The sequence below is a fragment of the Hemibagrus wyckioides genome, linkage group LG01 (assembly GCF_019097595.1).
Source record: "Hemibagrus wyckioides isolate EC202008001 linkage group LG01, SWU_Hwy_1.0, whole genome shotgun sequence".
Taxonomy (NCBI): domain Eukaryota; kingdom Metazoa; phylum Chordata; class Actinopteri; order Siluriformes; family Bagridae; genus Hemibagrus; species Hemibagrus wyckioides.
Genome location: NC_080710.1, coordinates 6573280 through 6586701, shown reverse-complemented (window position 1 = coordinate 6586701; position 13422 = coordinate 6573280). Strand labels below are relative to the sequence as shown.

At 38.9% G+C, this 13422-nt stretch overlaps 1 protein-coding gene across 1 annotated transcript in view; it reads right to left on the bottom strand.

Annotated features, from left to right (window-relative positions):
• Positions 1-11460: 11460 nt before the first annotated feature.
• The window catches only part of pdcd6 (programmed cell death 6), a 19778-nt gene continuing 17816 nt past the window's right edge, over positions 11461-13422 (bottom strand). The window contains exons 5-6 of the mRNA XM_058394668.1: positions 12162-12271; positions 11461-12070 (exon numbers count right to left, since the gene is read on the bottom strand). Coding sequence (XP_058250651.1) covers positions 11972-12070; positions 12162-12271 — 209 coding nt within the window. The 3' untranslated portion in view covers positions 11461-11971. The remainder of the gene's footprint in view (positions 12071-12161; positions 12272-13422) is intronic.

Sequence of the window (13422 nt, the reverse complement as noted above, 5' to 3'; positions counted from 1 at the left end):
TCCTCTTTTCCTCCTGCTTGGCAGCTCCATGTCCAACATTCTCCTACCAATATACTCACTCTCCCTCCTCTGGACATGTCCAAACCATCTTAACCTGGCCTCTCTAACTTTGTCCCCCAAACGTCCAACATGAGCTGTCCCTCTGATGTACTCATTCCTAATCCTGTCCAACCTTGTCACTCCCAAAGAGAACCTCGACATCTTCAGCTCTGCTACCTCCAGCTCTGACTCCTGTCTCTGTCTCAGTGCTACTGTCTCTAAACCATACAGCATGGCTGGTCTCACCACTGTCCTGTACACCTTCCCCTTGATTCTCGCTGAAATTTTTCTATCACACAGAACTCCCGACACCTTTCTCTACCCATTCCAACCTGCCTGCACTCGCTTCTTTACCTCTTTTCCACACTCTCCATTACTCTGGACTGTAGGAGTACTTAAACTCCTGTGCCTTCTTCACCTCTTCACCCTGTAATCTTTCTGTTCCACTTCCCTCCCTGTCATTCACACACATGTACTCAGTCTTACTACCACTGACTTTCATTCCTCTTCTCTCCAGCACAAACCTCCACCTCTCCAGGTTTTACTCCACCTGCTCCCTACTCTCACTACAGATCACAACGTCATCTGCAAATATTGTTGTCCAAGGAGACTCCTATCTGACCTCCTCAGACAACTGGTCCATCACCATAGCAAACAGGAAGGGGCTCAGAGCCGATCCCTGATGCAGTCCCACCTCCACTCTGAACTCCTCTGTCTGACCTACAGCACACCTCACCACTGTCCTGCTCCTCTCATACATGTCCTGCACCACTCTGACATACTTCTCTGCTACTCCTGACTTCCTCATACAGTACCACAGCTCTTTTCTTGGCTCCCTGTCATACGCTTTCTCCAAGTCTACAAACACACAGTGCAACTCTCTCTGACCATCCCTATACTTCTCCATCAACATTCTCAGAGCAAAAATTGCATCTGTTGTGCTCTTTCTGGGCATGAAGCCATATTGCTGCTCACAAATTTCCACTACCTTCCTTAACCTAGCTTCCACTACTATTTCCCATAGCTTCATTGTATGGCTCATCAACTTTATCCTTCTATAGTTGCTGCTTATCCCTCTATAGTTGCTGACAGTGCCTTAGTGACTGTCTCAATATTTTATTCAGTATGATTCTGTATTATAAGGGACAGCTGGCAGCTGTAGGTTTTTCATTGGAGAACCCACGTTTCCCATGCAGACACGGGACAATTAAACATTTTTCATTTTTAATTGTAAAAGCAAGAGCTATGACAAAAGTCAGTTTAGTTTTAGTTATTTTTGTTATCATAAACTACACTAAGCTAATATTTTCTTCCAGCACATACCTACACGATCGCATATGCAAGATGGCTGCCGCTCATGTCCTGTGCCAGACATCAAAAAATGGAGGAAAATGGAGATGGAGGATTTTGTTTCCATAGTAGAAGAATACACCATCTAGCTTATAATGTTAAAAAAGCAAATGCGTTTGCAAAACATCTGGGCAAACCTGTGACATTTGGAGGAAGTCCAAAAAGTGCATCCAAAGGACAAGGCTTGATCTGTTTCTTTGTCACAGATGAAAACATTTAAAAACTGATAGCCAAAAAGAAGTTATGGATGGACATAACCAAAAAGTGTATTAAGTCTGCAGGGGCCAGATAGAGATCACATATAGGATCAAGGTCATGCCAAATTTTTTGCCAACCTCACTTTTGTCCAATAAATTAGATGAATAAATTTTAATTGGATGAGACTATGTCATGAACAAACAGAAGAGGTTTGGACACGGGACAAGACCTGGCTCTAGATCTCATCTTCACATGTAAGGCAAAGGTCTGACTCCCACTGTTGCTTAATAAGAGTGAGAAATAGAGGCGCTCAGCCTGTATAGAGTAGACAATACACCCTTTTGATCTAAGGGTACTTCAAGAATTTGATCTAGATGGGATTTTTGTGGAAGATTCGGAAAGTTGGGAAATGAGTTTTTAACAAAGTTTCGGAACTGCAAATATCTTTAAAAAAAAATGAACACTTGGAAGAGTGAATTTTTGTGTTAACACAGAAAAGCTAAGAAAAATATTATCAATGTAGATATCATTGACAACTGCTATACCTGCTCTCTGCCAAATATTAGATTCACAAAAACAATAAATCCCTTTAGTTGGACAGGTTTGCCACAGAAAGTTATTTAGTTAGTGAGTTAGTAGTTAGTGCTTGCATGTCAATACAATTCTAAATAAATCATGTATCATATTGTGTCTATATCTTATCCTTTCAGTCCTGCGTATTCTGGTATTTGTGATTTAAGACACAAGGACATTTACCCAAGTAGAACTCAACCCCCACCACCTCGCTGGTTCCTCTATTCTCTGTACTCCAGCCAGCAATAATGCAGTGTAATGGAGTTTTGTGCTTAACTAGCAAAGCATTCTGTTCTCCCTTGAAATAATGCACAGGCTGTGCACAGGGGAAGAACACCACAGGTGCCAAAGCTCTGACATAATGAGTAAAGACAGGAACACAGGCATGTGACAGTAACAGATTTATTATAGCCGAGGGAGAATTATATAATACGGCCATCAGTGAGGAGATTTTTAATAATGTAAGTAGTTTGGATAATGTAAAAATCTTGCTTAGTTTCATCCGCAATCTTGCTCTCTCAGACACAAGTGTGAAATTCACTGTATGAGCAAATATATAGACACCTGACCACCATACCAATATGTCCCTGTTCCATTCCATCCCATTCCAAAGCTGGTCTCTTCTATGCTGCTTAAATAGCATTCTTTAAAAGGCTTTCCACCAGAAAAGGTTTTTTTTTTGCTTATTCGGCCACAAAGGCATTAGGTCAGGTGTCCCGCCATAAGGTCATCCACATTAGCCGTGGCAAATTGTGTCTTCATATCTTGTGCACAGGGGCATTGCTAAACTGGATCAAGTTTGGGCCTCTTAATTCCAAATAAAGGGAAATCTTAAAGCTACAGCATACAAAGACATTAGAGACAGACAGTTTTGTGCTTTCATTAGTTTGTAGAAGGCCCACATTTGGATGTACTGGTCAGGTGTCCACATACTTGTGACTATACAGTGTAGGATGTGTGTAAAAGGTGATCTGATGTGGTGTGTGCCGGGGCAGATATAAAGGAACACCTTATAGATTACATGGCCCTTAGAAACTCAATTCAATTCAATTTATTTTGTATAGCACCTTTTACAATGAACATTATCTCAAAGCAGCTTTACAAAAGAAGAGAAACAGAGAAAGGGGAGGGGAAGAAATGAAAAAAAAAGAAAAAAAAACCTAAATAACTAGAAATAAGAATGAATTATTTAATTTGATTATTAAACTATTTTATCCCTATTTTATCCTTAATGAGCAAGCTTGTGGCTACGGTGGCAAGGAAAAACTCCCTGGGATGATATGAGGAAGAAACCTTGAGAGGAACCAGGCTCAGAAGGGAACCCATCCTCATTTGGGTGACACTAAACAGTAAATAATGTAAATGTAACTGATTAATGTCCTTTCTACAACAGCAATCAATGGCCCATGAGGAGCTATTAGGTCAGTGCAGTTTCTGAGGTCATTATAGACACTAGTTCTTTGCTGTCAGAAGCTGACAGATGAAATGGCAGATCTGTGATGGTGTGAAAGTTCCCAAGTGGCTCTGTCCATGGCTGTCTCCTGGTCCACACAGATCCATCCACAGCATCAGTGGGCACCACCAAGCGACGAGACTCCGATCAGGGGTAGATATTAAGTATGATTCTGATCATGTGACACTCTATGCCCATGAACCTTCCAGATCTGCTCCTTTACCTAAGAAAACTATATATTAAAAGCTTGACTAAACAAATGTGTCTTCAGCCTAGAGTTAAACATTGAGACTGTGTCTGAATCCCGAACACTAATTGGAAGGCTGTTCCATAACTTTGGGGCTTTGAAAGAGAAAGCTCTGCCCCCTGCTGTAGCCTTTGCTACTTGAGGTACTACCAGATAACCAGCACCCTTTGATTGGAGTAGGCGTGGCGGATCATAAAAGACTAAAAGATCGCTCAGGTACTGTGGCGCGAGACCATTTGGTGCTTTATAGGTCAGTAACAGTATTTTATAATCAATGTGAAATTTGACTGGGAGCCAATGTACTGTGGCTAAAATAGGAGTGATGTGTTCATATCTTCTGGTTCTAGTTAGGACTCTAGCTGCTGTGTTCTGGACTAACTGGAGCTTGTTTATGCTCCTACTGGAACATCCAGACAGTAAGGCATTACAATAATCCAACCTAGAGATAACAAAAGCATGAATTAGTTTTTCTGCATCATGACGTGACATCATATTTCTTGGCAATATTTCTAAGATGGAAGAAGGCTACCCTAGTGATATTATCTACATGAGCTTCAAACGAAAGACCAGAGTCAATAATCACACCAAGATCTTTTACAGCTGGACAAGATGAAACAGAAGGACCATCCACCATTACTCTGTAATCAGAAAGCTTACTTCTAGCTGCATGTGGTCCTAGTACTAGCACCTCTGTCTTGTCCGAATTAAGCAGGAGGAAGTCAGTGGCCATCCAGTGTCTAATGTCCTTTACACATTGTTCTATCTTAATAAGCTGGTGTCTCTCATCTGATTTAGCTGAAACATAGCTGTGTGTCGTCGGCATAACAGTGGAAACTAATAGCATGTTTATGAATAATTACACCAAGGGGTAACATGTATAGGGAGAAAAGCAGTGGGCCTAAAACAGAACCTTTTGGAACACCGAACATAACCATAGTATGCATAAAGAAGTCACCATCTAGATCTACAAACTGATGTCGGTCAGTCAAATAAGACCTGAGCCAGGAGAGGGCTGTTTCTTTAACACCAACAACACGTTCTAGTCTATCAAGTAGAACAGTGTGGTCAATGGTGTCAAAAGCTGCACTAAGATCGAGTAACACCAGTAAGGAGACACAACCCTGATCAGAAGCCAGTAACAGGTCATTGACCACTTTAACCAGTGCGGTATCTGTGCTATGATGAGGTCTAAATCCTGACTGATACATTTCATAAATGTTATTTCTATGCAGGTTTGAACATAACTGCTGTGCTACAGCCTTTTCTAGGATCTTGGAGATAAAGGGCAGGTTTGATATCGGTCTATAGGTAGACAGCTGACAGGGGTCGAGGTCTGTTTTTTAATCAAGGGTTTGATAACTGCTAGCTTAAAAGATTTAGGCACATAGCCAGTGCTTAGGGAAGAATTAATGATTTTTAGAAGGGGTTCAGTAAGTAAAATTGTGATACACATGAATAACAAATTTTTAGAGTAAGTCACTACAGAATGACTACACTACAGAATCACTACATTTAAGGTAACAATTTGAGGTTTTGCACAATTTTGATTTGATATTTGGTACAACCAAAGAGTTTGCTAGGATTTAATTATTTTTATCATGAATAACTGCGACACCTCCTCCCCTGCCTGTTAGACGCGGCTGATGCATATAGCTAAAAGCAGGAGGACAAGCTTCATTTAATGCTACATACTCGTTTTGTTTAATCCATGTTTCTGTTAAACAAAGAACACTGAACTCCTGATCAGTAATCAGTTCATTAATAATAAGTGCTTTAGTTGACAGAGATCTTATATTTAACAGTCCTAGCTTCAGATCAGAGGTGCACGCTGTGCATTCACTATCATCTAGTTTTATGTTAATCAGGTTACTAAAACAAATTTTCTGATTTCTGTTATAACATTTTTGTTTGGTTTGGGGAACAGACACAGTCTCAATGTTATGAACCCTGAGTGATGACTCTTTGCAGCCAGCAGATGGTCGGATTAGCCTGCTTGTCTGCTCCCTGGCCCTGGATTGTCACCGATTAACTAGATCTGCTCTAAGACTATGTGCTATGCTGCAAGAAATGAGATCAGCACCCTCCTGAGTGAGATGGACACCGTCCCGTCCTAACAGGCCAGCCTTGCCCTCAAAAGAGCTCCAATTATCTATGAAGCCCACATTGTTTTCGGAGCACCACCTGGACATCCAATAAAAGAAATATGATAACAATCCCTAGATTTAGACATAAAGTTTAATCAGACACTCAATGAAAAACAAAGGTGGAATTTCTTTCTCTCAATTTTATGCCAAAATAATGTTTCATAACATATTATAATCAATAATAAGTCTAAATCTTTCATCAGCTGATGGACAGACCAGCATCCAGACAGCATTTCTGTCATCATCATTGATTTAGTTTTTGTCTTTATTTATGGGTTTGATTCTTGGCTTTCTCTCTTATGTTATTTTAAAAAGTTCAATGCCAGAATTGGTGCCTGGCTATATTACCCATGAGGCCATGTGGCCCACTAACATGGCCACTAAGGACTCCAATTCCCACCACATATGGTCCCTCTCTCCTGATTACTGATCACGATCAGTCTCCTGATCTCAATCCCATGTACACGTTATAAGGACTCACATTTCCACTTAACATTTAATTATACTGCATTTATACTCCATTCCAGTTGCTGCCAAGCATTGTATTACTGGTCTCTTGGTATCTGCTTGTTTTTATCATAGTCTGTGGTAAAATATAATAATAATTCAGTTCAAAGTGAGACTCTCCTGAAGCTAATTTATCTGACTCCAAATCAAGACATTGACCAGACTAGCTCAGTCTGATGAGGAGACTTTAACTAACTAAGAAAATGCCAAATACAGACTGGATGATGGCAGAGAGGAGGTTTATTATAGTCAGCGCTGAGTACAAATGACAAGGTATTCACATGGAACATCTCATCAACCCCACACACTTCACTTTCCAAGCTCACTTTTCAAAGCTTTCAATATGTTTCAGCTTTGACCTGAGGGTGAACTTGATTTTCTCCATCAGTGTGCTTCAACAATGTACCGATTCTCCCAGACTCCAGCAGCAGGTGTCCCACAAATCTAACACTGCTCTGAGCAGAGCATCTGACCTTGACTCTAACTTCAACTTTAGAGGAGTTACAGTGGATGCTGTTGTGCAGACTCTATCAGTTTCTGATAAGACTTGCAATACTAAGGATATTTCTGTTAATTCAATATCTACACAAAGACTATTCATGCTTAACAGACACACTTTGTCTTGACTTGTTAAAACTTTATTTCATTAAACCAAAAACAGAAATGGTGTTCAGAACCACTCATGATGTCACCTCATCCTTTTACAATGACACACATTCATATAGGCCTAAAAAATACTGATTTTTTTTCAGTTGTGATTTTTGCCTTGCCTTGACTGTGATGTTTGCACTGATCTCTGTCTGTTCTATGACTTTCTGTTATTTCTGTCTGTTAATTTCTTGCATCTTGACAAAATTTTCTCAGCTGTATTCTTAGTCCCTGCCCTAGCATGAGGATGTTTTAATAGTATAATAAAATTAGCGAACTCAACAGAATATTCCATATAAAAAATATAGTTCTAGTCACACAGTGGATCATTCAGTCCACACATTTTGACTTTGTCAGATGTTTTACTCCAGATTATTGCTGTTTTAACTCTCCCACTTTATCCGGGCTTGGGACCGGCACTAAGAGTTAACCATGTATATAAACATTTAATGTGCTTACAGGGGTCAGTGGGTCACAATGTTGCTCTTGGGATTTTCCTTCGTATCTCTGAGCATTAAATGGTCTGGTGCTGAGACACCCACTCCTGTAAAGATCAGTAACTGGCTCTCCATCCTCTTCCATCCTTCTCACAATTTGAAATTGATTGGAGATGGCTTTATAATCCTTAACCAATAAACTGAGCACCAACAAGTACAACAATTGCTGTATTTCATTAGTAAGACTCCTGATTATTCTCTTAAAGCCTGTGGATGTCTGAAGGGTGTACATGTTTTTCTCACCTGGTTTCTGAGTGTTGGTTTACATTTTGGGAAAAAAATGACTACATATTGAAATCTGCTGTATTTTTGTTGACACCTGAAGTTATATGTTTAATCATAGCAGTAGTTCAGGACCACACACAGTGGGTATAGTGGGTATCAACCCCTTAAAATAATCACATTTAGTGACACAATTTTTTGTTTTATCCAGCTGTATTTACTCAGTGCAGTTTATAACATCCAAGTGAAAGATAGAACAGCAAAATAAAAAAACAGAATCACAGAGTTGGATAAAGTATAACCCCCATCTCCTAAAAAAGGCTTGTAAACTTAATGATATAGCTAATCACCGTCTCAAAGGCACACCAAGCCAATTGACTTCCACCTGTGATCACTTGTGGTCAGTTTGATTGGCTCAGCATTAAAAGAGCTGCTCCTGGAGTGTTTCAGTCCTTGGTAGTGCAAAAGAAGCAAACAACCAGCTATGGGTGGCACAATACTGTCAAAAGGTCTCTGGGATAAACTTGTGGACAGACACAGGTCAGAAGATGGATATAAAAAATGTAAAAGGCTTCATCAATCCCTAGAAGCACAGTGAAGTCTTATATTAAGAAGTGGAAGGTGTTTACTACAACTGAGACACTCCCTGGATCAGGATGGCCCATTCAACTGGACAGAGGAAACTGGTCAGAGAAATGCCAAGAGTGCATGTGACAAAAATATCACAACCATACCCGCACGTGTGTGTATATATAACAATATTTATGTTCTGCATGTCTAGTTATGATTAGGAGCTGAAGCTGAAGCTGCTGTATTTTTTTCAGTATATCAATTTAAATGAACACACCAAGGTCAGAGGTGATAACACTCCCGGACACAGATGGCAATAGACCTCCTTCCTGTTTATCTTCTTCTTCTCCTCCTCCTCCTCCTCCTGGTCAGTCTGTAGAGGAGCCAGTGAAGCAGAGATTCTTTGAGAAATCCAGTCTGAACTGGTTGAGCATGAAATGTACTCTTGTCTTTGCCATTTGAAGCATGGGATGGAAATTTATGGGATTTACTGAGAAATCTGTGTAACCATTATATATTACACAGATGGACACATGTTCAGAAATTTACTCTTAACTTTTATTACATAAAATGTTTGTTCATGTACATTTTAATAGAACAGCTGATTTTCTTGAACAAGTTACTTAAGTAACCTTGATCTTGCTATTGTGAGAGTTGAGTAAAATAAATATTTCAGTCTGAAAATAGATTTTATATTGTAATATTTATTTGAGGTTTTGTGTCCTTAAGAACAAGATGTCATTTAATCTTTGTTTATAAGTAATATTAGCCCAAGCATTGTTCTGTGTCTTTAATCAATATCGGGGATATCGGGCTACAGCCAGCAGGCTCTTTTTATTCCAGGACCATTTAACACCAATACTTCTGTAGCATGCTATATAACCTGAGGAGACACTGACTGTTTCAAACAGCAGATCATGGAGAACATCTGCTGCCTAATAAACTGCCTGTATTTATAGACTGGATTCTTGTAGCTGCTCATCACATCAGGTTTCTCAGGAGGTTTCTGCTTTGTGTTTTCGTTATCCTTTACTTCACTGTGGATTCCTCATGACCAGTCCCATAACATTTACTGAATCGATCTAATCCAGGGAAAGCCCTGCTATACACCTGATATTGATATAAATCTAATGATACAAATGTAATAAGTGTTTTTAACCTTCTTTCTCCATCACTTCCTATTGACATGGAACAACTACTAATATTTCTGTCTCTCTCCCGCTCCCAGTGTGACCACTTCTTCTTTCCAGACCTGCCTGATCCATCCAGAAGTTCTACCCCTGGTTGGGGTCTCATTGCTTGGTGGTGCTTACTGATGCTGGGGATGGATCTGTGTGGCCCGCCTGTGACCCAGGGGACTGCTGTGGACAGAACCACTCTGAGTCTATCACACTGTCTTTGAACTGCTGTTGCATCAGTCAGCTTTTGGCAGGAAGGAATTAGGAATAATGAACTCAGAAACTACACTGAACTATTAGTTCAAGAGCTCCTGCTTGCTGTTGTAGAAAAGACATTAATCAACATTTACATTATTTTCTGTCGAGTATCACCTAAATGAGGATAAGGTTCTCTTGAGTCTCAAGGTTTCTTCCTCATATCATCTCGGAGTTTTTCCTCTCCATCACCTCAGGCTTCTCATTAGGGATAGATTTTAGGGATAAATAGTAATTTAACTTTAAACTTTTTTTTTTTGTATGTTTCTATTTATGTAAAGCTGCTTTCTCTATTGTTAAAAGTGCTAAACAAATAAATTGAATAGAACTACTTGATTTATTGTCTTGATTCACTCCTGGTTTTTTGGGAACATCCCCACTGCTGTAAGTCTGTATGAATAAAGTTTTTTAATAATGGCACATTATCCATAACGTGGTGCTTTTACAGACATTTGACAAGAACGAACTGCAGGAAAGAGAACTGATTAACCACAACCAGTGAGAGATGCTGCTACAGGAAACGGCTGTATCCAGCTGTGTCATTTCACCTGAAGACATTAATTAACCTCTGAATGGATGTGAAGTGGAGAAAAAAGGGAACATTTTAACTTAAGTGCTGCTTTAAGTGTCGAAATGAAGACGGTGTACACAGTATATGGAGAATTAACACAGACATTTGTGATAAAACTGGATGAGCAGAATGTGAAGCCCATTATTATTATTAATATTAATAGCAGCAGCAATAATATTAATAAAAGCAAAATAAATAAAAGTGTAATTAACAGTGGTGGGATGGCTCATTTATTACACAAAATCAAAAAAAGTATTGCATTTAAAGGTTTATTCTGTTAAAACCCATGGCTTTTTTGCCCCTGTACACGAGTCTTTAAGCACTTGTCTTGAATGTGAGCTTTATTAGCTGTAATCAAAACTGAAGCCACATAATCAAAGTAAAAAAAAAACAAAGCAAGAAAGAAAACCTCTCTATCCTCACGTATTTTCTGAATTACAGACACAGTATGTTACTCTAGATCATATTAGTCAGCTAAATAAAATAATATAAAATCTCTGTAATAACCATTATTTAAACATTGTACTAATAGAATAAATTATTTTCTTTCTTTCAGTGTTTTATGATTAAATGCATTAAATAACACCAGAAGGCAGACTTAAATAACAAGCTTCTATCCAAAGACAATTTTCTTTTTTCTTTTTTTTATTTTATTTTACAAGCCAAATAAATATTTCAGGAAATAGATTGTGTTTAATTTGATCAGACTAAACGAAACCAGACGAAAGTGTTGATCTATTTGTTTTAAATGATGTAAGTGCTACAAGAACAGACCAAACAAAAAAAATCCAAAGGAATTCTAAAGAACTAGGCTTAAAGAAATATTATTAGCGATTACAAATATTTATTTAGCGAAGAGACAACCTTGTACATACATGTCTGCTTTTGATCCATCAGTCAGCACATGTAACTGATTTCTTTTTCTTTGGTGAAATGCAGATAATCACATGTGTAGATGTAGCAGGAATGTCTCACTTTGTTTTTTTTCATTCCGAAAGGAAATCGAGCCCACAGAAAAATAACCAATAAAATACATTATTTAATGTTTCTTTTTTTTTTTAATAAAACAGTTTTTGCAGTTGCAAAGCTTCATGCACACGACCATACAAAATCCTGCGACTCTGAAATAAAACTCTTCTGCATGTTCAAAACGCACGGTTAAAAATGTAGGCTGTAAACATGGCTTGAACAGAAAACTCAGAAGAGGTCAGTTCATGCTCGGACAATGGGGAGATTCATCAGAAGGCATGCATTTGAATGTTACTATGACATTTACAGTGCAGGATGGTGACACAATGCCAAGGTCTTTAATATGAAAACGTAGTCATTATTACCTTTTTTTCGTTTAACGATGTAAAGAAAGATGAAAACGGACAGAGAGACAGACATACATTAACTCAAGCCCAGATCTCCAGTCCCATAAAACTCGGTGTGTGAGGTGTGTATGGTGTCACTGGCGGAAGACCAGTAGAAAGAGAGAGACTTGTTGTTTGGCACTGGTGTCTGTGGTCGTGTTGTGCTATACGATGTTAAAGACCATGGAGAGATACTGCTCGTAGGAAACCTGGATCCAGCCGTCCTGGTCTGTGTCGTATCTCCTGAAGACGTCAGTTAACCTCTGAGTGAATAACGAGAGAACATTCAGGTTTAACTCACATGCAAATGACAAAAAGAGGAAACTGTTGTCGTTGACGCTGGGAGAGTTTTACCTGTAGTACGATGCAACACTGGATGAAGTCATCGAAAGCTACCTGACCTTTCCTCTGCCGGTCAAACTTCTCTATCAGTGTGTTATAGAACTGATCTGACAGACGGTAACCTGGGAGAGGAGAGGAAGAAGATCAAACCACAATCCATCACAGACACGTTTAACACGTTAAATAACACGCTTAAATACAGGACAACCTAAACAAAATGCTCTCAAGAGCACTGTATATTACTAAACTTTAAGATTAAACAGTAGACACTGTATTTTATAAATAAAATCATAATAAATATTCTAAAGAAATTAGGAAAAAAATGTAATCCCTTCTGTATACACATCATTCAACTGGGAGTAAAAACATTCTGTATAAAATAATAAAAATGTCTTCCTAATTATATTATATAAAAAAGTGACAGTTGGTGTCAGTGGCATTGCAATACCTGTTTAACTCGGGTACGAGTCCCAGTAAAGATGTTGCTGTGACCCAGTAAAATATTAATAAATGATCATGAACATCTTCAACCCTATGCCACACCCCCCTCACTCTGCTCCTCCTCCTCCTTAATTCTCAGTGCTTTGATAAATAACAGAATTTTGTCTACACACACACACACACACACACACACACACACACAATGTCCCCATCTCCAACTGAAATTCTATAGCACTTTAAGCTGATCTCTTTGGGAGTCTGTGCCTCAGTAATGACCAAACTCTAGAAACGCCCTTGGTTTGTCTCACATGTGTAACAATCTCACAATTCATTCTATTTATTTATTTATTTATTATTATCATTTACTTAGTGGTCAGGAACCAATGAGTGTAGAACATCATATACTTTAACCCACATGGCTGCAGGTTCTACACACTGTACCAGACACCGTTTACTCAACATATCCTCACTGACTCCTGACTCTACATCCTGTATAGAAATATTCAGAATAAGCCTTAACCTTTATTTTAAAACGTAGTCCTGAGGAAAACATCTCCAGCACAGTGTTTAGAGTGGTGTGTGTAGGATCTGACATTTGATACTGATGCAGTTTAAAAGGCATAAATGGGAGATGTAATGCTTTTATAAATATATTTATAATTCAGCACTTCTTAACCGGAATGCTCACGCAAATCTGCAACCCTGCCATGCTTTAAATTGATTTCTAAACCTCTCATTCTCTCATCAGCAGCTTGAGCATGAGCCAAATAAACTGAGCCACATCCCATAGCAGGGTGTTTGTCTGTTCCTGGGGTCCGCTACTCTTTCTGGT